The 24,505-nt window shown below is 41.3% G+C and overlaps 1 protein-coding gene across 1 annotated transcript; it reads left to right on the top strand.

The window, feature by feature from the left end:
• The first annotated feature begins 21,074 nt into the window (after positions 1-21,074).
• On the top strand, positions 21,075-21,818 carry LOC110907045 (leucine-rich repeat extensin-like protein 2). The gene has a single exon (XM_022152076.1). The coding sequence runs from the start codon at positions 21,075-21,077 to the stop codon at positions 21,816-21,818; it is 744 nt and encodes a 247-aa protein (XP_022007768.1).
• The last annotated feature ends 2,687 nt before the right edge of the window (positions 21,819-24,505 follow it).

Below are 24,505 nucleotides of genomic sequence, written 5' to 3'. Positions count from 1 at the left end.
ACTAGAAGATGCTCCCAAAGAAAAGTCAAGAGCACTTGTTGTTATTCATGATGATGAGGGTTTCGATTGGAGTGAACTGCTACCAGAAGAAGACGCAGTGGGATATGCGTTTATGACAAAGATTGTTCCTTTCAAAGATTCCAGAACAGAAGAAGTGAAATATATCAACAGAAAGATGGCAGCTCAATACATGAAGAGTAAAATCTATCAAACATGGAAAGAAGCGAAAAGGGCGAATAGATGGGATGCTGATAGAGAATGTTACCTAGATCCCAAGGGAAACATAGCTGTTGATCCAGATTCTGTCAGTGTTGAAACTCTCATCGAGCAAATTGCTGAAGAAGAAGAAGCAAGACATGTGACAACTCGTACTTTAGACTTATCTTGTAACGTTACATGCTTAGGTGTGCTACATTGTTTGGTTTAATGTTATGTGAATGTTATGTTAACACGTGCTTGGGAATGAGTATTGAATGATATTATGTGTAACGTGTATTGCATGCTTGTATGTATGTATTCAATCGCACAACACACACAACAATCGCACAAGCCCAAGTTGGGCCACATTGCTCGCACACGGTTCAAGGGCGGCCCAAGCAAGGGCCGGCCCATTCCTCTTATGCGTACAAACACCCTTAGGGACTTGTTTTTCTCATTTGTTACAAAAACACTATCACAACAAGAAACCCTACTCTCTTTCTCTTCTCTCAAACTCGACGGCAGCCACAACTCTCTCCCTCTCGAAGCTCTTGACTTGGCCGATTCCCCTTTCTCCTCTCAATCCGGTTAGTGGTTAATGTTATTGATTGTATGTTGATGTTATTGATTATATGTTGATGTTATTAGAGATACTTGCTTGATAACCGAGGATTCTTGTTAACATGGTTGCTTATGATAATAGTTAATAGTGTGTTGTTAATCGGCTCACATGTATGGTTAGTGTTCACAAAAATCGGATTGTATGATATAAATCAAATGGTAATTGATGATGCTTGAAAAATCAGTCGATGTGCTATATGTTTCGGGTTGAATGTGATGATGCATGCTCATGAAAATCGTTATGTTATAAGATGTTGTTCATGGTTGGTTATGATTTAGGGTTATAAGAATTGATGTTGGAATCCCTGTTTGATCGAAATCTATCATGTTTTGAAACTGATAACTTGTTAATTGATAAATGATAAGTATGGAAACCTTGAATTAGTGTAACCGATTGCTTGAATGATGGAAATTAGTTGAGCGATCGCACAAGTCCAAACCACACACACCTAGAATCGCACAACAGTTCAGTCGCACAAGTGCAGCCTGGTCGCACAAGGCCTGTGTTGGGCCGTGGATATCGATCAGATTTGGACTGTTAGAGCCCTAGGCCGGACAGCCCAAGATTTCAGTCGCACAAGATAATTGGATCGCACAAGTTATAATTCTTGATAGCTTTTGGGCCGCACATGTATGATGAATGCTTATTTACTGTTGGGCCTTGAAGCCCAAGTCACAAGCGCACAACCCGATCGGATCGCACAATCCAATCAGGATCGCACAAGTCCGTCCGACCGCACAAGATCACTACGTGTTGTTGGGCCGAGACCTTTATGTTTGATTTGTTATATTTTGGGCCGGGTGATGTTTGGGTTAGGCATTTATAACGCACAAGATGGTTGGGCTCGCACAAGCTCAATGGCCCAACCATCTGAGACGCACAAGTGGTGAATGTTATGCTTTGACTGTTTACGTGCTTTACGTGTTGCTATGATTTATACGTGCTATACACGAACCTGACTTGTATGGTAACCCTGTTAGGACGTGGTTGACCACTTTAGTTCAAGGAAACCCTCTTTGTGTATCTGCCGAGCAACCCAAGGTGAGTTCACACAGCCAAGGCATGGGGTTCCCAGGGTGGGAATGGGATTGGATGATTATTTCGTGCGTACATAGTTAACGGAACCTAATGATATAGTCCTCAGGGTGAGGATGGTAAATGATAAGACAAAGCTAGACTAGTATACCTACTTGAACTGATCTTCGCACACACGCCAAGGGTTGGCTGCGATATTATGACTAAACTTCGCACACATGCCTTAGGGAAGCTGCGAACTATACATACTAAACTTCGCGCACATGCCAGGGTGGCCAGCGATACAAATATACATAGTCTAGAATACTTGAGAACTTTCCCTAATCTTCGCATACATGCCTAGAGGGCTGCGATACGAACTAATACGATACTTGATTAAATGAACGAACGCAATGCTTACTATACTATTACCATTACTGAACTTACTTACTGTGAACTCGCTCAACTAGTTGTTGACTCTCTGCTGCATGCCTTGCAGGACCTTAGGTACATTATGGAGCTTGCACAGGGAGGAGCAGGTCGTTGTGGGATATGGATCGTGAACGATATTTGAACTTATAACTTATTTTGGGTTTTCATTATTATGCTTCCGCTATTTAAACAAAGTTTGGTTTTGAACATCAATCATGTCGTGATGATTTACTTTATCCACTTTTATTATTAAATGCTATGTTTGATATGATTGATGGCTTGATCCTGGTCAGTCACGCTCCCAAGCGGTAGTACTCCGCGTGTGGATTTTGGGGGTGTGACAGATTGGTATCAGAGCCATTGGTTATAGAGAACTTGGTTTTAATATGGGAAAACGTTTTTATTAAAACCAGACTATAACCAGAACAGTGCTCTCAACGATCCACAACGACGCTTCGCTCCACGTGCAAGACTCGACATCCTAGGTAATAAGGTTTATGTTATTGCCTGTATGCTAGAACTGCTTAGAATTTTGCTCGCATTACGTCTAGATACACATGACTTTATTACATGAGAATACCTACTTGCTTACACTTTTCTGTCATCGCCCTACTCGCGAACCACTCTCACTTACGTTACTTTTACTATGAAGATCATGTCTGGACGAATTAACATGACGCAAGCCCAGCTAGAGGCTCTCGTTCAAGCTCAAGTTGCTGCGGCACTTGCAGCTGCTCAAGCAGGTAGTATATCCTGTAGTCATAACTTACACTAGGATCTTTAGATCCTACACTCCTAAACAAGCCCTTGTGTTTAAACTTTGCCTTATTCGTACACAATAGGTCAACACGCGCAGCAACCTGTCTGCACCTTCAAGAACTTCATGGACTGTCGTCCAAGTACTTTCAGCGGCACAGAGGGGGCAGTGGGACTCCTCCACTGGTTTGAAAAGCTCGAGTCAGTTTTTGAAATGTGTGAATGCCCTGAGGCTCGCAGGGTGAAATACGCCACTGGCACGCTAAAAGGAATAGCACTAACTTGGTGGAACGCCTAAGTTCAGATCTTAGGGTTGGCAGCTCCTAACGCCACACCCTGGAACGACTTCAAGGAACTCATTAAGAGGGAATACTGCACGCGTGATGACATCCACAAGTTGGAGAACGAGCTTTATTACTTGAAAATGACGGGGTCAGAGATTGAAGCCTATACGAAACGGTCAAACGAACTGGCCATTCTGTGTCCAACTATGGTGGACCCTCCAGTGAAGCGCATTGAGTTGTACCTCAAGGGACTTGCGCCAGAAATCTAGAGCCATGTTACATCGGCAAACCTCGACAACATCCAAGACATCCAGCGTCTTGCTCATCGACTCACAGATCAGGCAGTAGAACAGAACAAGCTGCCCAAACGCGTCAGTGCAACTACTACTCCAGCTGCTACATCTGCTACACCCATCGACAACAAACGGAAATGGGATGGGGATTCCAGCAGGGGATCAGTTTCCGTTCAGTCTCAAGCACAGCAGCGCAGGACGAACGACTACCAGAACTCGAGTCAGCAGTCATCTGGCAGTCAGGGGCAGGGTGGATACCGGGGAGTTCACCCACTATGCAACAAGTGTAACAGGCACCACAGTGGAAGGTGTCGCAAAGAACGTTGTCAGAGATGTCTCAAGCTAAGGCACGAAGCCAAAGATTGCAGGAGCTCACGACCTGCGAACCAGAATCAGCAACTTCCGCCACCAGTTCCTCAAAACCCATAGCAGCAGCAGCCACAGCGTGGAAACCGGGGATGTTTCCAGTGTGGGGCAGAAGGTCATTACAAACGCGATTGTCCTCAGTTGAACCAGAACCAAAATCGCAACAACAACAATCAGGGCAGTGGGAACAACAACAACGGGGGCAACAACAACAATGGCAACGAAGCAAGGGGTCGAGCATTCGTGTTAGGACGAGGAGATGCAATGAACAATCCCAATGTGGTTATGGGTAAGTTTCTCCTTGACGATATATATGTTACTGTTTTATTTGATTCGGGTGCGGATACAAGCTATATTTCTGTGAAAGCCAGTAAATTGTTAAAACATACATCAACACCTCTAAACACCAAACACGTCGTAGAACTAGCTAATGGTAAGAGTTTAGAAGCCACGCAAATAGCCAGGGGTTGTAGTATTGTCTTTGCCGGTCAGGCTTTCTCCATCGACCTTATTCCCATAGTCTTGGGAAGTTTTGATATCGTTATTGGGATGGGTTGGTTATCCCAACATCAGGCAGAGATCTTATGCAGTGAGAAGATCATTCGTATTCCACGTTCTGGTCAAGAACCTCTTGAAGTTCAAGGCGACAAGAGTGGTGCTGTGGTTGGCATCATCTCTTTCTTGAAGGCTCAGAAGTGTCTGCGGAAGGGTCACACCGCAATCTTGGCACTCGTTTCAGATGCATCAGTGAAGGAAAAGAGACTGGAGGATATTCCAGTTGTACACGACTACCCTCAGGTATTTCCTGAAGACTTACCTGGCTTACCGCCTCGCCGTCAGGTCGAATTTCAAATCGAGCTCGCTCCAGGAGCAGCACCCATAGCTCGCGCACCATATCGTCTAGCTCCATCAGAATTGGAAGAATTGTCAAAGCATCTACAAGAGCTCTTGGAAAAGGGCTTCATTTGTCCAAGCTCTTCGCCTTGGGGAGCTCCAATACTTTTCGTGAAAAAGAAGGATGGTACCTTCAGAATGTGCATCGACTACCGTGAACTGAACAAAGTAACGGTGAAGAACCGTTATCCCCTTCCACGCATAGACGACTTATTCGACCAGTTGCAAGGGTCGTGCTACTATTCGAAGATAGACCTGAGGTCAGGTTATCATCAGCTGAGAGTCCGGGAGGAAGACGTCTCCAAAACAGCATTCAGAACTCGCTACGGCCACTACGTGTTTCTTGTCATGCCGTTCGGGTTAACGAACGCACCTGCCGTATTTATGGATCTTATGAACAGGGTGTGCAAACCCTATCTTGACAAGTTTGTCATTGTTTTCGTCGACGACATTCTGATTTACTCCAAGAGTCAGGAGGAGCACGAGCAGCACCTACGATTGATTTTGGAACTCCTACGGAAGGAACAGCTGTACGCTAAGTTTTCGAAATGCGACTTCTGGCTTCGGGAAGTCCATTTTCTAGGCCACGTAGTGAACAAGGATGGGATCCATGTCGATCCATCCAAGGTAGACTCGATCAGAAACTGGCCTGCACCACGTACGCCAACGGAAATACGCCAATTCTTGGGTTTGGCGGGTTACTACAGACGGTTTATCAAGGATTTCTCAAAGATTGCTCAGCCACTTACGCTACTGACACAGAAGGGTGTCACCTATCACTGGGGAGAGCCCCAGGAGACTGTTTTCCAGCACTTAAAGGATAGACTTTGCAGTGCACCTATCCTCTCTTTGCCAGAGGGCATGGACGACTTCGTGGTTTATTGTGATGCATCCATCCAGGGACTTGGATGTGTGTTAATGCAGCGCGACAAGGTTATTGCTTACGCTTCACGCCAACTTAAGATTCATGAATGGAACTACACGACGCACGATTTAGAGCTGGGAGCTGTTGTTTTCGCGCTTAAGATATGGCGACACTACCTGTACGGTACCAGGTGCACGATTTACACCGATCACAGGAGTCTCGAGCATATTCTTAAGCAGAAGGATTTGAACATGCGTCAACGGCGATGGGTCGAGTTACTGAACGATTACGAATGCGCTATCAAGTACCATCCAGGCAAAGCCAATGTTGTGGCTGATGCTCTCAGTCGGAAAGACACTTTACCTCGGCGCGTGCGAGCGCTACAGCTTACGATTCAGTCTAGCCTTCCAGCACAAATACGAGATGCTCAGGCAGAAGCATTGAAACCAGAAAACGTCAGGGCTGAAGCCTTACGCGGCTCATGACAACGAATGGAACAGAAGGCAGACGGTGCCTACTATGTAACGGGGCGTATTTGGGTCCCACATTATGGCGGTCTACGCGAACTTGTGATGGACGAAGCCCACAAGTCTCGTTACTCGGTACATCCAGGGTCGGACAAAATGTACCACGACATCAGGACTACTTATTGGTGGCCTAGCATGAAGGCCCACATCGCTACGTACGTTGGAAAATGCTTGACCTGTGCGAGAGTCAAGGTGGAATATCAGAAACCAGCTGGCCTACTTCAACAACCTAAGATACCGCAATGGAAATGGGAAGAAATTTCCATGGATTTTGTTACAGGCCTGCCTAGATCCCAGCGGGGAAATGATACTATATGGGTGATCGTGGATCGACTCACCAAGTCTGCACACTTCCTAGCTATAAAGGAAACGGATAAGTTCTCCACTCTCGCAGACATCTACCTCAAAGAAGTTGTTTCGAGGCACGGGGTGCCCACGTCCATTATTTCGGATCGGGACGCACGATTCACGTCAGAGTTATGGCAAGCGATGCACAAATCCTTCAGCTCACGGTTAGACATGAGCATAGCATATCACCCTCAGATGGATGGGCAGTCTGAGCGAACGATTCAAACTCTTGAAGACATGCTTCGGGCATGCGTTATTGATTTCGGCAACGGCTGGGAAAAGCACCTCCCTTTGGTGGAGTTCTCGTACAATAATAGTTATCACACCAGCATACAAGCCGCTCCATTCGAGGCATTGTACGGACGTAAATGCCGGTCACCTCTCTGTTGGGCAGAGGTGGGGGATAGTCAGATCACGGGTCCAGAGATTGTAGTGGACGCCACGGAAAAGATAGCACAGATACGACAACGCATGGCGGCAGCACGCGACCGTCAGAAAGCCTACGCGGACAAGCATAGAAAGCCATTGGAATTTCAGGTCGAGGACCGGGTTTTATTAAAAGTTTCACCCTGGAAGGGTGTAGTTCGTTTTGGCAAACGGGGCAAACTAAATCCGCGGTATGTCGGACCATTCGAGATCATTGAGAAAATCGGCAAGGTAGCCTACAGATTGAACCTACCAGCTGAACTCGGGGCAGTTCACAATGTCTTCCACGTGTCGAATCTGAAGAAGTGCCTATTAGATGAGACCCTTATCATTCCTTTTAAGGAACTCACTATCGACGAGCGGTTGCAGTTCGTCGAGGAACCAGTTGAAATCACGGACCGGGATGTGAAGGTCCTCAAAAACAAGAGAATCCCTCTTGTTCGAGTACGTTGGAACTCCAAATGTGGCCCAGAGTACACCTGAGAACGCGAAGACAGGATGACAGAAAAGTACCCCCAGTTATTCGGAACCAATGCAACCACTACTGAGGCTGAAGCTACTACTTCGGAATTTCGGGACGAAATTCCAGATCAACGGGGGGAGGATGTGACACCCCAGGAAAACCAGTGAACGATTGAACTTATCTAGCTTCCTCAGTGAGTGCATACCAAATTTCGGGACGAAATTTCTTTTTAGTTGGGGATAATGTGACAACTCGTACTTTAGACTTATCGTGTAACGTTACATGCTTAGGTGTGCTACATTGTTTGGTTTAATGTTATGTGAATGTTATGTTAACACGTGCTTGGGAATGAGTATTGAATGATACTATGTGTAACGTGTATTGCATGCTTGTATGTATGTATTCAATCGCACAACACACACAACAATCGCACAAGCCCAAGTTGGGCCACATTGCTCGCACACGGTTCAAGGGCGGCCCAAGCAAGGGCCGGCCCATTCCTCTTATGCGTACAAACACCCTTAGGGACTTGTTTTTCTCATTTGTTACAAAAACACTATCACAACAAGAAACCCTACTCTCTTTCTCTTCTCTCAAACTCGACGGCAGCCACAACTCTCTCCCTCTCGAAGCTCTTGACTTGGCCGATTCCCCTTTCTCCTCTCAATCTGGTTAGTGGTTAATGTTATTGATTGTATGTTGATGTTATTGATTATATGTTGATGTTATTAGAGATACTTGCTTGATAACCGAGGATTCTTGTTAACATGGTTGCTTATGATAATAGTTAATAGTGTGTTGTTAATCGGCTCACATGTATGGTTAGTGTTCACAAAAATCGGATTGTATGATATAAATCAAATGGTAATTGATGATGCTTGAAAAATCAGTCGATGTGCTATATGTTTCGGGTTGAATGTGATGATGCATGCTCATGAAAATCGTTATGTTATAAGATGTTGTTCATGGTTGGTTATGATTTAGGGTTATAAGAATTGATGTTGGAATCCCTGTTTGATCGAAATCTATCATGTTTTGAAACTGATAACTTGTTAATTGATAAATGATAAGTATGGAAACCTTGAATTAGTGTAACCGATTGCTTGAATGATGGAAATTAGTTAAGCGATCGCACAAGTCCAAACCACACACACCTAGAATCGCACAACAGTTCAGTCGCACAAGTGCAGCCTGGTCGCACAAGGCCTGTGTTGGGCCGTGGATATCGATCAGATTTGGACTGTTAGAGCCCTGGGCCGGACAGCCCAAGATTTCAGTCGCACAAGGCTTACCGGGTCGCACAAGATAATTGGATCGCACAAGTTATAATTCTTGATAGCTTTTGGGCCGCACATGTATGATGAATGCTTATTTACTGTTGGGCCTTGAAGCCCAAGTCATAAGCGCACAACCCGATCGGATCGCACAATCCAATCAGGATCGCACAAGTCCGTCCGACCGCACAAAATCACTACGTGTTGTTGGGCCGAGACCTTTATGTTTGATTTGTTATATTTTGGGCCGGGTGATGTTTGCGCTAGGCATTTATAACGCACAAGATGGTTGGGCTCGCACAAGCTCAATGGCCCAACCATCCGAGACGCACAAGTGGTGAATGTTATGCTTTGACTGTTTACGTGCTTTACGTGTTGCTATGATTTATACGTGCTATACACGAACCTGACTTGTATGGTAACCCTGTTAGGACATGGTTGACCACTTTAGTTCAAGGAAACCCTCTTTGTGTATCTGCCGAGCAACCCAAGGTGAGTTCACACAGCCAAGGCATGGGGTTCCCAGGGTGGGAATGGGATTGGATGATTATTTCGTGCGTACATAGTTAACGGAACCTAATGATATAGTCCTCAGGGTGAGGATGGTAAATGATAAGACACAGCTAGACTAGTATACCTACTTGAACTGATCTTCGCACACACGCCAAGGGTTGGCTGCGATATTATGACTAAACTTCGCACACATGCCTTAGGGAGGCTGCGAACTATACATACTAAACTTCGCGCACATGCCAGGGTGGCCAGCGATACAAATATACATAGTCTAGAATACTTGAGAACTTTCCCTAATCTTCGTATACATGCCTAGAGGGCTGCGATACGAACTAATACGATACTTGATTAAATGAATGAACGCAATGCTTACTATACTATTACCATTACTGAACTTACTTACTGTGAACTCGCTCAACTAGTTGTTGACTCTCTGCTGCATGCCTTGCAGGACCTTAGGTACATTATGGAGCTTGCACAGGGAGGAGCAGGTCGTTGTGGGATATGGATCGTGAACAATATTTGAACTTATAACTTATTTTGGGTTTTCATTATTATGCTTCCGCTATTTAAACAAAGTTTGGTTTTGAACATCAATCATGTCGTGATGATTTACTTTATCCACTTTTATTATTAAATGCTATGTTTGATATGATTGATGGCTTGATACTGGTCAGTCACGCTCCCAAGCGTTAGTACTCCGCGTGTGGATTTTGGGGGTGTGACAAGACAAAGAATGTGGTGGGGAGGAGGAGAAGCTGAAGTAAAAGAAAAAGAAAAAGAGAAGGAGCCACAACCAAAGAAAGTTGATGACGGGATTATTGACACGTCACAAGAATTCACAGCTGAAAATTTGAAGAAAATGGATGACAAAGTGCTTGCGGCGAAAGAGTTAGAGGTAGTTTCTGGTTCTGGAACTGAGTCTAAAAGCAAGGTCAGTCTGAATGATGCAACCAATGAGTCAGGTAAAAAAGCAAAGATTGAGAGTGACTACAAAAATTGCATGAAAGATTGCAAAGTTTGTAGTAAACTTGCTTACCTTAGCGGTAAAAAGACCGAAGAGCTGACAGGAAGAGTCAGAGATGTTGAAAATCAGATCTTAAACCGTGACAAAATGTTAAAAGCTTCAAATGATTGATTAAAAGAATTAACTGAGAGAATCGAAAATGATAAAATTGACGTAGAAAGAATTAGGAAATAAAACAAAAAATTAATTCATGAAAATCGTCAACTCTCAGAAAATTTTGAGAAGCTAAAACGAACGGTAAAAGATTCTGATGAAAGAAATGGTAAAACAAGCAAAGAAAATTTGCAATTCACCGGAGTTCTTAGGGCAAAAGAAGAGCAAATTAACCAACAACTGGATGAGATTGCTAAGTTGAAGCTTCAGTTTCAAGAAGCTAAAATTGAAAATGAACGCATCCAGCTGAAACTTAACAGTTACAACTCCGCAAGTTTTGTTCTTTAACATATCGTTCCTAAGCCAATTGGGAAGAACAAAGCAGGCAAAGATGTATACTCGGATGGAACTGGGGTTGGATATCATCAGGTTCCACCACCAGTGTTAAATAATTTTTCAAAGAAAAAAATCAGGGATGGTAATTGATGAGGAGGTGAATGAAGTTAAGCTTCCAGACACGATTGATGTCACATTCACTACATCATCCGATGAAGATAGTGTCCAATCTGAAGTTGTGAAAAGCATGGTTGAAAATGTTTTAAAGTCTGAAAGTGACACTACTGAGGATGATGAATGTTTTTTGGATAAATATATTCCGAGATTAAAATCCAAAAAAAACCTAAGTGAAGAACCTAATCTTGTGATGTACAAGATGAGAGGATCTGATAAGTTGTATTCGGATCGTGATTTTCCTTTGGAGAATGTGAATGTTGGGAAATTGAAAAATGTGTTCAAGTTGGTTGAGATTGATGTGTCTGAAATCGAAGGTTTGAAACATTTTGAGAGACAATTGAACTTTGAAAAAGATAAATCTTACTATAAAAAACCTGTTGTACCTCCGCGTTTTTCTAACAACAACCAAAACAGATGGTCGGGTGGATATCAGGGTGGAAAGAATTATCAAAGAAGAAATGTTCAAAACAAAAAGTGTGTTGAGAAAAAGGGTTTTGTGAAAAGTTCGAGCTCAAGCTCACTTTCTGACGAAGAGTCTGAAATTTTTTCAAAATCAAATCAAGAATTCTTTGAGAAGAAGGCCTCACAGCCTCAGACTGAAGGCACAAGTCGGGTAGTTGATAATCGAATATGCTTCAAATGCAATCAAGTTGGACACATTGCACGAAAGTGTACCAACTTAAAGCCTAAGTCTGAAATTGTTGAGAGTCAGAAAAAGAAAGTTGATGCAAAAGGTAAAGCTCCAATGGTTGTTGAGAAGAAAGTTTTGAAAAATGGAAACACCAAAATCAAAACTGAACCTGTAAGAATGTGGTAACTAAAAATGACAAGTTTTACACACGGGTTGCATCATCTCAATAAACATGGAAGCCAAAAGTTGTTGAAAAGAAAACAAGTTCTCCAAAACCAAAGGTTTCAGAGTCGGAAAAACAATCATCTTCTACCACACCGGTAAAGATGAATGTTCCATTGGATTTTCTATGAGAAACTTGAAAAACAAATACTCAATTCTGAAAAGAAGGATGTTCAAAAGAAAGACCAACCATCTGTTCAACCTCAGAAAGATGGGTTTTTCTTATACAAAGAGGTTGAGGTTGGATCTGAAGAGAGCTTAAAGAAGAATGACAAGAATTTTCCACCGTTGTTCACCAAAAGGACTGTCATCAATGTCCAGCTACCTGAGTCAAAAGAGGCTTGGGTGGCATCAAAATCTAACTAAGTATTTTTAATATGTGCAGGAGCTTCCTAGATCCGTTTCACGTTGGATTATGGATAGTGGAGCTTCTCGGCACATGACGGGGAAGAAAACCCTATTGTACGATGTTAGAGGGTTTAATGGAGGATATGTGGGTTTCACAGGAAATCAAGGTGGTCGAATAGTTGGTGAAGGAACTCTATCTAATGGTATTGTCACGTTTGAAAGAGTGAACTACATTGCCGAGCTTGAAAACAATCTTCTGAGCATATCTCAGATCTGTGATTGTATGTATACAAAGCATTTCACAGACAAAGAATGTTTGATATTGAAACCAGGATTTGTTTTTCCCGAAGAATGGGTTATCATGAGAGCACCAAGAGTCAATGATCTGTACGTGTTGGATATGAGCGTAGCTACTACTACCACGGGTAAGGCTCATTGCTTCATGTCAAAAGCAACGGAAAAAGAATCAAAGTTGTGGCATCGAAAGATGGGCCACATTCACCTGCGAAAAATGAATCACTTGGTACACAACGACTTAGTAACTGGTGTTCATTTGAAAAGTTTCCATCTGGAAGGGGAGTGCATTAGCTGCATCAAAGGCAAGCAAAAGAAGAAATCACACCCTCAAAAGAAGTCAACTCAGTCTCAAGACCTTTAGAGAGACTTCATATGGATCTTTTTGGTCCAGTGAACGTCAAAAGTATAACTGGTGATCTCTACTGTTTTGTAGTAACTGACGATTACTCCAGATTTTCGTGGGTATCATTTCTGAAGACAAAGGATGAGACATTCAAAAGTTTGATGGCGTTGTTCAGGAAAATTGAAAACTTGTACCAATCACAAATCAGAAGAATCAGGAGTGACAACGGTACAGAGTATAAGAACAACAAGATGGAAGAGTTTTGTGATGAGAGAGGTATATTGAAAGAATCTAGTGCTCCTTACACTCCGCAACAAAATGGAGTAGCTGAACGAAAGAACAAGACGCTTATCGAAACGGCCAGGACGATGCTTGCTGATTCAAAGCTACCAGTCAACTTTTGGGCAGAAGCAGTGTCAGCCGCTTGCTATACTCTCAACCGGGTTCTCACTGTAAAAAATTCAACAAGACATGTTTTGAGCGGATCAACAACCGTAAACCGAATCTGAAGTATCTGCAGCCATTTGGGTCTCCCTGTACTGTTCTAGAGCCTTTTGGAAAGTTTGGTCTAAAGAGCATCGAAGGAATATTCGTGGGTTACTCAAGTCCACAGAAACGAGTCTTTTGTTCCAAGCTTGAAGCGGATTATTGAAGCTCATAATGTTGAATGTCAAGGTTATACAATGCCACCGCAGAATCCCAGCGACTCATGGCGTTTCAACTACGATACTTTGTGGGATTCATTTGACATGGAAGAAGAACCAGAGTTCTTTGACGAGTTGGATATTCTAAGAGAGTATGAGTCATCATAAGAAAGGTTTCCAGCAGAATCTTCTAGGCGTCAACGGCAAACTTCAAATGACGATGAAGCCGGTCCAAGTAATGCTGAAGAACATGATGTTATTCAGCAATCTTCAGAACAAGAACATGCTCCTGATAATCAGACGGTAGTCAATGATAATCTAGAATCTGATAATAGGCCAATATTCGATCATGGTGATTCAGATTCTGAGGGGGAGCAAATCCAGACTTCAAGTCAAACAATTCCAGTCAGTGAACAAGATGCAACTCATAATGTCACAAATTTGGAAGGCGAGGTAGATGTTCCAGGCGAAGTGATGCCAAGAACTCTTTCATACCATCCAGAGGAGTTGATTATTATAGAATTACAATCAGGCGTTCGCACAAGACGACAAATTGACCAAGGCCTTACTTGTTTTTTTTTTATAGTTGCTCCTTTACAAACTGAGTTTTCACTAAGTTGTTTTATTTCGCAGATCGAACCACGAACATACAAAGAGGTGCTAATTGAAGATTCTTGGGTCAATGCTATGCAAGAAGAATTGAGTCAATTCGAGAAGTTGGAAGTGTGGAAATTGGTAGACTTGCCTGATGGTCACAGGAAGATTAACACCAAGTGGGTGTTTAAGTGTAAGAGAGATGACCGAGGGGTTATTATTCGCAATAAAGCTCGACTTGTAGTCCAGGGCATTAGTCAGCAGGAGGGTATAGATTTCACCGAAGTGTATGCTCCCGTGGCTAGACTTGAAGCGATCAGAATCTTCCTAGCATTTGCATCGTGGAAAGGAGTTAAAGTTTTTCAGTTAGATGTTAAAGTGGCTTTTCTCTACGGGAAGGTAAAAGAGGAGGTATATGTCGGACAGCCACCGGGTTTCACCGACCCAATCCACAAAGACAAGGTTTATTTACTGGATAAGGCGCTGTATGGTTTACACCAGGCCCCGAGAGCCTGGTACGAGACATTGTCTCAACATCTGCTTGCCAACAGCTTTATCCGCGGAAAAGTGGATGCCACTCTCTTCATCAAAGAGGTCGACGGACATCTTCTGATAGTTCAAATATACGTGGACGACATCATATTTGGGTCAACAAATGAAAATTTGTGCAAAGAATTTGAAAAAGTTATGAAGCAAAAATTCGAAATGTCATCGATGGGTGAGATGAAATTCTTCTTGGGTCTTCAGGTTGATCAATTATCCGAGGGAATATTCATACATCAGAAGAAGTATGTTCATGATATCTCAGAGAAATTTGGGATGTCAGGATCTACTCTAGCTTCCACCCCGTTAGCAACGAACCATGGGATAAACCCTGATCTCACCGGAGAGAAGGTAGATGATACAATGTATCGTTCCATGATCAGATCGCTGATGTACTTGACAGCTTCAAGACCCAATATCATGTACCCAACCTGCCTCGCAGCAAGATTTCAGTCTAACCCGAGAGCTTCGCATATGGTGATTGTGAAACGGATATTGCGCTACCTGAAAGGAACTCCATCACTAGGGTTGTGGTATCCAAAAAAAGGCGATTTCACGCTCGAAGGGTATTCCGATTCCGATTTCGGATGCTGCAAAGTTAACGCTAAATCGACAACAGCGGGATGTCAGTTTTTCGGACCACGTTTGGTCACCTGGAAATGTAAGAAGCAGACCTCTGTAGCTTTATCCACATGTGAAGCCGAGTATGTATCTGCTAGCAGTTGTTGCTCTCAGATCTTGTGGATCCAGCAACAGATGCGCGACTACGGTTTGCAATTTCTTACTACCCCTATCTTTGTTGATAATGAATGAGGCAGCGATAAATATAACAAAAAATCTGGTTCATCACGCTAAAACGAAACACATTGAGATTCGTCATCACTTCATTCGAGATTGTTTCGAGAAGAAGTTGATACGAATTGAGAAAATCCACACTGACAAGCAAAAAGCTGATTTACATACCAAAGCATTTGATAAAACTCGTTTTAATACCTTTTAAAACTGAATGGTATGAAGCTTTTATCAGTGTCGGATGAGATTCTTGGCGTAGATGAAGGTACCACTGTAGATGATGTTGAAAAGCAATCTGCAATGGTTTGTCGATTTTTTACTTGTTTTGGTATTTAGGGGGAGTTAGGTTATATTTTCAGAAAATACAAAAACAGTAAAAATTCAAAAATCCAAAAACATGAGATATTTTAAATTCCAAAAACAATAGAAAACTAAAAAAGAGCTTGTGTAAAAAGGGAAAATGATAGTACATTGGCTTGACAGTTACGGTATGCTAAAGAAATGTAAAGTTTTAAAGCATTAAGCAGTCTCGCTGATGATGTGCCGATAGGTTTTTACACATTTAGTAGGTTTGTTCGGGATATAAACCTAAATCATCACTTGCTTATTTCGTGGGGAACATCTCTCGGATATATAGGTAACCCCTGAAATCTTGTTTGAAAGACTCTATTTCTGACATACTAGGTCTTTGTACGTGATGATATCTGGGGTATTATACCAGGACTTCTGATTTTGTGGAAGCAATAGCCTAGTCCTCGTATAATGCTTTGCATTTGCTTTATTCCTAAAGCTCACCCTCAACATAACAAATGATGAAACATTGCAAAATGCTAATCAGGTGCTGTTGAATTAAAAGATCCCCAAAGGGGACCCACCTAAAGTCGAGCCATCATCTCTCTGTACGAACGGAAGTTCTAGCCTGAGCTCTCATGGTCTCGCATTTTCCCCTTTACAGATATCATTAGTGTGCACTCAACTGTAAGACTGAATATAATAGTCTGGATACGGGAGCATATTCTGAGATGGTACACGCGTATAAGCTAAGTCTCTAAAACACCTAATTCGTATCCTGAGCAGATTGAAATTTGTGTGAAAATTTAAAATGGATCATTATATCGAGAATCTAAGCGAATTGTTTAATTCTGAGTATGTTATCAAGCTTAACGGTACTTTTAACTTGTCAATTGCCGATATGATTCCCTAACACACTCACCAAAAATATGTTTGTAAATAGTTTACATTTACTGCATTTTATTTCTGTTTAATATTCAAAAACTCAAAAAGATTTCATTGCATTCTAGTTTAGAAACTTTATTAAAAATCCAAAAAGATTTTACATTTCTGCTTTATTTTTTCGACAAACCAAAGTGGAAAGCTGATCTTCAGAATTGCAGTTTGAAGCAGATGCAGAAAGTTTCTGAGCTGGAAGATGAGTTGGGAGCTTATTATACTAAAACCTGAAAGATGAAAAGTCAAAACAAGTTCATTAAGTTGAAACTTGTAATTTTCAAAATAATGTTTTTGAAATTGATTAAACAAAAGCCAGTTTGATTTTGTCTCAGATCAACCAAGGTCATTAAGTTGGACTTGGTAGATAAATTAAGTATCCAGGGTCATTAACTTGGATCTGGAAACTTAAGTGGATTTCTATAAACTGATATAAAACAACAAAAGAAGTCAAAAGTCAAGAGTTTTTAATGTCAGATTTTTGAGAAGCAGGTAATAGGTTTTGTGAAAGCAGCAATCCCCATGGTTAAGTTCGTGTAAAGTTTGACCCAGAATTCAAGTCCCAGCTTATCGGAAGGGGGAGTCTTCGAAAGGGGGAGTCAAAATTCTAGATCAACATTCAAAGGGGAGTTTGAAGACAGAGATTGAAGGAAGCTTACAGTGTCAGAACAAATTGGAAAAGAGTGTAGATAGATCAAGACTGAAGACAACCAAAGACTTAATCTTGAAGAATTCGTCAACATCCAAGGGGGAGTCTGTTGGTGCATTAATGTCTATTCACTTCGTCTTTATAGAGTCTTGAGTCTTGAGTCTAGATAGGATAAACCAGTGCTCAGCAGGTTAGAAATTAGGATTTGCATGTACATGAGTCATTTCGCATGAAATGAGCAAGTCATTTCGTACGAAATGGTACCAAGTCATTTCGCACGAAATGAGGTGTGTTGGTTTCGTGCGAAATACCCAGTCTATAAATACCTGAGCTGATGATTCATTTGTAACTTTCCGATTTCAGAGCCGAGGTGCTGCCGATTTGTCAACTGATCTGTAAAAGCTTTGAAATCAATAAAAAGAAGATAATAAGGGAGAATCAAGTTGTTATCATGTCTATATCACTGATTCCGCCTTTGATATGGATTGTAAACTCTTTTGATTGGCACGTTCGGGTCACACGATGATCCAACATTAGCTTAATTACCGAAAAGTCAAACTTGTCGTAAATTAGATTTGACTTTCATTTTAATCACATATGGTCTAACCACTGATCAAAACGAAAGTGGTTATGGAACCATATTAAGGTAGGTGATTAACCCCTAAAAGGGCACCTCCTAATTATCTCGTTTGACTAGTTAGTTGTCGGGTCAAACTAGTTTGACAAAAAGTCAAACTGGACAGAATATTTGAAAATGATTTAAATTAATAAAACAGGAGTTCTAAATTATATTTTATCACTCTAATGACTTAGTAATTAGTATTAGAACATGTTTTATCAGTCCTAACTCGACAATTAACAGTCTAAGGTCAGTTTATAACCGAAAATCGCAAAAGCTTGACTTTTGCTTTGACTTTCAGTTCTGACCCGTTCAAGCTTAATTCTCCCATGTTTTAAGCTTCCATTAGGACCACATTACTCAGTAGTATAACCCTCTGAAGTTATATTGCATGATTCTTAGTGGTTTGAATTATATGCTCTTGATCGTTAATATGCTTAAAAATGCCATAAACGCCCTTTTGACACACAAATGAGATTTTTAGCAATGTGAGTGGACAAAAACCTTTGCTACTAATATTTAGACTTGACCTAAAAATTTGACGTTAGTTTGAAGTCTAGATTAGGAGTTATGCTCATTAGCGTAATTAGAAAGCTTTTTAATAATTAAACGGCGTAATTAGCATATAGCCTATTTAAACCCAAATTTTGATACCAAGCTTTTTACCTACTGATGTAAAATAATATTTTGGGATTTTTGAAGATTTTTATTTATTTTTAGGCTAAGCATAACATAGGGTTATAACTTTGATTCGGTAATTGTCGGGTTTACCCTTTTCATGTGTAAAACGAGTTTTACATAACATTTTGATACCAAACCTTATGTTACTGATTTTATATGATAAGTAAAATATTTTAAACTTTATAAACTGATCAAAAACTCAGATTTCCTATTTTAACCCGAAAATCGCTTAAAACCGACTTTTAAGCATTTTAAGCGCATAGTATGAGTCAAAACTATTTTTGGCATATAAAACTTATTATCCACTGATGTTTTAAGTTAATTTATGTAATTAAATAGTAAGCCAAAGTTTTAAACTCAGAATTCAAATTTTGACCTTTAAAGCTTATGTGAAATTACCAAAATGCCCCTACGGTGCATAGTTTGGTTATAAAAGATAAATTTCACATATATATAATACCCTACTGTTATAACTTATAAAAATACATATTTTTACTGATTATATCAGACCTGAGACTCAGATAAATATTTAAACTCTTTTATGAGCATTAAAATTACCAAAATGCCCTTATGGGACTTAAATTGGTTTAAATTACTTTTTGGGCATATATGTTAACATCCTACTGATGTATTAACATATTTTAAGCATAATAACAATTAAGATCCGTATATAATGCATTTTGGTTACCCGTTACGCCTTTACGCGTTCGGATTGGTTTACGTGACTAGTTTACGTATAATAGCCGAAACGGGTCAAACCTTATCATTAAATCCTCAATTTCCAGAATGTGTTTAGTTTACCCATATAATACAAGTATCCAAGCTTGTCGGGTCAAAACCACATTCTATTCCGGTCTCCGCTTAATCTAGCATTTAGAACCGTAAAGTTTCTTTCTAGCTAGTCGGTCTAAGTCTTTGACTTAGCTAAAGCATCCGAATAGGTTATTAAACCTTCCATACAGATTAGTAGCATCCAGTAGAAGGTACTATCAAGAAGCTTTAGGATTATACTGCTGAGTTATCTTTAACTTTAGCTCAGGTAAATACTTTTAACTTATTTTTCCTTATACGGGCTTGGGATATGGTATTATAATAATACCACTTGGTCGGGTATGAAATCAGTTAATCGGATTGTGATTAATAAATTGTATAACCCGTTTTAATCTGTTTTGTTTGATAACATGAACACTGGGGGTTAATTCAACCGTGTCCTAGATATCCTTGGCTCATTTCATTTGAAAATGGCCACGACCTATGCACGGGCTGTAGGCATACACCTGACAGATGCAAATGCTAAAATATAAACCCACATATTGGGGATAACTCCTTTGTGGGTTCTATAAGTGGTGAGTTGGTTAATCACGACCGGCTTCCAACCGGCTCCAATTGTATGACAAACATATAAATTTGTATACAAGATTATTTTTAAATAATTGTCCAAAGTTATAAAAGATTGTGCCATGTGCACTTAAATCAATTTTCATAAATGTTTTCAAAATAGTCAGTTAATTGTATTTACCAGTTTATACTGACGTATTTTCTAAAGACTGATTGACAGGTACCTCTCGTAATAGACTGGAGCTATTAGGTGTCTTAAGAGGATCTTGCAAATCCACAGATACCTGGAGTCTGTTATTTTGTTTCCTTGTACTTTTTATGATCCGCTTGTGGATCTTTTACATTTCAGTCTGTATATTTATTTACTCGAACACTCAGACATTATGGTTTGTAATAGTTTATTCACCAAGCCTTCCGCTGTGCTATTATATTGTGTGTATTGACAATGACGATATCAACTACGTCACGATACTCCCCACCGGGCCCACCGGTAATATGTGGAAATATCGGGGTGTGATAGGTTGGTATCAGAGCCAACATTGAGTGAATTAAACACTAACCTTTTGTGTTTAATCTCAATGACACAATAAGCACATTCCTTAGACTCACGAGTCTAGGCAAATGACCTAGGATTTATTCTTAACTTTCTTATGCTGTTTATGTTTTATTTTGTTTTGTTTTACTTGTTTTGACAGGTGAAATCAGCTTCAATGCCGCCAAGATTTAGGGGAAAAGGAAAGGGTCCCATGCGAGGGGGACCATCAGCAGGACCTTCACATCGACGCACCCCGTCTGCATCATTTTCCAGTTCTGACTCCCGTGACCATTGGGGTCACTCTTACGAGTCAGCGAGACATTCTATCTCGTTGAGCTCATCTACTTCATTCCATCCATCCTTCGGGATGCCTGTTCCAGACGAGCCCCAGCATTCGCAACATTCTCAACACTCCCATCACTCCCATGAGTCTCACCAATCTTACCATTCATTGCACTCTCATTCTTTCCATCATTCGGATTCTACCTACTCCCCGACACAGTTTAATCTGAATGATTATGTCAACGACTTCTTGGGCTACAACCCTTTGGGCCCTGAGGATCACTTTTCTCAGGAAATGGAGATGGACGACGACCCAGACCCAGAAATGCAAACCGGAACACCGGGCCACCCAATTAGCATCTAAAGCGGTTCCCCATTTCAGGGATCACCGTACTGTGGGCCCGATTCATACCAAGAGAGGATGGCCGCGTATGATTGGTACTTTACTCCTTCGTACCAAAACTCTCCTGCTCAACCACCTTTGGTTGAACCCCAGCTTCAAGCAGTTTCACCTCCACCACTTCCTGTTGAGGAGCCGCCTCAACAGCCACCTCCCGAGCCTCCGAGGCGAAGGAGGAAGGCATGGATATCCGTGCGAGGAGGACCTCGTTTCAGTTCTCCTCAGGGTTCAAGTTCTTACCCTCCTATTCCCGAGGACCCCCAAATGGGTGGACCCTCAAACGCGGTGCCGGAGAACGATCTTCCACCAGTTTCTTATGCACCACCACCACCGCCAATGGGTTTTGACAACCCAATCCCAACTTACCCAGGTTCTTCTGGGTACAACCCTTTTGAAAACCCAACGGGATATCCATCAGATTATGGAACTCATGATCCGTACCTTACAGCTGCAGAATACCATCATCTTTACCCTTCTTCTTACCCTCCAGTTTATCCAACTGGATACCCGGTGCAGGGTTATCAATACCCGCCTTACCAGCAACCTCCTCCTCCCCAGCAGCAGCAAACTCAGGAGATCCTGGAAAGGTTAGATAGGGTTGAGCATGAGGCAAACAAAACCAAGAAGCAACATAATAGCTTCCTCGAGGGCCTTGCGAGCCTTATTAAAGGAAAGAAGAAGGAGGAAGTTGTTTATCTTATTTTGTATTGTTTTTCAATCAAGTCCCTACGAGGACATTTTATTTTCAGTACTTGGTCCCTGTGAGGACTTATTTCTATTTCTGTAGCCCCTGCGTGGGCAGTGTGTTCTTTTAAGACCCGTTTAGGGCACTTGTAGTAGTTTAATGTTTAATGAAATTTCTTTGGATTTTAATTATGTACTTTAATACATCATCATGCCTTATCATTTCAATTTTTATTGATCTGCCAAGGAAATTTTCTTAGAGGTGTAACCTAGCCAAATTATTAAAATGGCTATGATGGTACAACCTTTTTAAGACAATAAATCTCTGTTAACATCTGAAAACATGTTAACATTCTTGGTTGTGCGGTACGAGAAACATCAATATGATGTATACACCAAAGCATCCATTTGAGATGTATGCTTATAAGCAAAGGTGTAATAATGACAATGATAGTTTTATTTATAAACTTCTTGTCAAAAAGGCGATGAACTATGTTCGACCCTTAAAAGATCAATGATCCAAGAGATCGTTGGTTATGTTTTAATCATCCATGTGACAAGGCCTTTTGTGCCATCTAAATGTCCTTCGAGACGAGCCTTGTGCTAAATAAAAATGTCTTCCATGACATTGACAATTGTGATTTATATCCTCTGTCTAATAAATATAAAGGATTATATCCTATAAATTGCTTATTATGGTTCTGTTGTACCCTAGGCAAATTATGGTTTAATTAATTTAAAATGGTTTATATGGTTTAATAATACCATGACCATTTGATCATCAATGCGATGATTTACTATATAATTTAAATATCATCATTGTTTGATATAGTATTGAAAAATGGCTGGCTCGGATGAAGCAAACAGTCATCCTGCAGAAGGCAACAACACCAGGATTAATATCACTGGTGCCGAACTGCAAGCAATGATCACCGCATCAGTTACGCAGGCGGTGGATGCTAAATTTAAAGAGCCAAGTGTTGTTTGATCTCAAACTCATTCAAAGTCCCATTCTCAATCTCATACTCATAAGAAAAGTGAGTCTCAGCACTCATCTAATTAGGGTAGTGAGCCAAAGAAGCAGATTGTCCTCGAGCCGACTCCCAGGTACACCAAAGGTTGTACCTATAAGTACTTTGTCTCCTGTAAACCGAGGGATTTTACAGGAGAAAAGGGAGCAATCGATTGCATGAAATGGTTGGATGAGATGGAGACTGTGATAGACATCAGCGGATGTGCTAAAGAGGATATAGTGAAGTTTGTATCACAATCCTTCAAGGGCGATGCCCTCACTTGGTGGAAAGCATTAGTGCAAGCCACTGGGAAGGTTCCTTTAGACAATATTTCGTGGAACAAGTTTGTTGATTTGGCTAAGGACACCTATTGTCCTCAGCACGAAGTCGAGCGGATAGAGACTAATTTCCTCACCTTAGTGATGAAGGATCTGGATTGTAGATCCTATGTGACTAGCTTCAACTCAATGTCAATGCTTGTACCACATTTAGTCACTCCTGAACCCAAACGCATTGCGCATTTCATCGGTGGTTTGGCCCCTGAAGTAAAAGGGAATGTTAAGGCCTCTAAGCCAGCCACTTATAGATCTGCTGTGGATCTATCTTTGTCCCTCACTCTGGATGTTGTGAGGAGTAGGGCGAAGAAGGTTACCGATGAAGGGAAGAGGAAAAGAGAGGAAGACAAGTCTCCTCAGTCGAACGAAAAGGGCAAAGGGAATTCTGGTTCCAAAAAGGGGCAGTCAAATGATAGGCCCAGGTGCAAGATATGTCACAAAAGGCACTTTAGAAAGTGCAACCAAGACCCACAGGCCAAACCATGTGGGATCTGCAAAAAGAAAGGGCACAAGTTTGTTGAGTGCCGAAATATCAAAGATGCAACCTGCTATGGTTGTAATGAAAAGGGGCACATCAAAACCAATTGCCCCAAGAATGCTAAGAAGCCCGAGGAGGCGAAGAAAAACAATGCAAGAGTTTTTCAGATGAATGCGAGGGAAGCGGTGAACGACGAGAACATCATAACAGGTACCTTCCTCATCAATAATAATTATGCTAGAGTCTTATTTGATTCTGGTGCTGATAAGTCTTTTGTAGACCATAAGTTCTGTAAGATATTGAATTTGCCTATTAAGACTCTAGACATAAAATATGAGGTAGAGCTTGCCGATGGTACCTTAGAAACAGCTTCCACTCTTCTTGATGGATGTTCTATATCCATTAAGAATCATTCTATCCCACTATCCCTCTTGCCAATGAAATTGGCTGGGTTTGATATAGTTTTAGGCATGGATTGGTTGTCGCATAACCAAGCCCAAATTACCTGTGATAAAAAGCTAGTTATTATCAAAACCCCTTCTGGCGAATCAGTCACTATTCAAGGAGATACGCAATACGGGTTGCCCAGCAATGTGTCTATTCTCAAGGTATCGCAGTGTTTGAAAAGCGGATGTGTCATCTACATGGCACAAGTGTCTGTGAATGAACCGAAGCCTAAGATCGAAGATATTCCAATTATTTCTGAATATCATGATGTCTTCCCTGATGAATTACCTGGACTACCTCCTGAGAGGCAAGTAGAGTTCAGGATAGACATTCTTCCAGGATCTGCGCCTATTGAACGAGCTCCTTATCGTTTAGCGCCTACTGAAATGAAAGAACTCAGGACTCAACCAGACGACTTACTGGATAAAGGTTTCATTCAACCCAGCTCTTCGCCTTGGGGAGCTCCAACATTGTATGTGAAAAAGAAGGACGGAT

Source organism: Helianthus annuus, chromosome 16, assembly GCF_002127325.2.
Source record: "Helianthus annuus cultivar XRQ/B chromosome 16, HanXRQr2.0-SUNRISE, whole genome shotgun sequence".
Taxonomy (NCBI): domain Eukaryota; kingdom Viridiplantae; phylum Streptophyta; class Magnoliopsida; order Asterales; family Asteraceae; genus Helianthus; species Helianthus annuus.
This window is presented reverse-complemented; position numbering and strand designations above follow the sequence as displayed.

Coding starts and splice junctions, on each gene's coding strand:
- LOC110907045 (XM_022152076.1), top strand. CDS start 21,075: ATGGCCGCGTATGATTGGTACTTTACTCCTTCGTACCAAAACTCTCCT.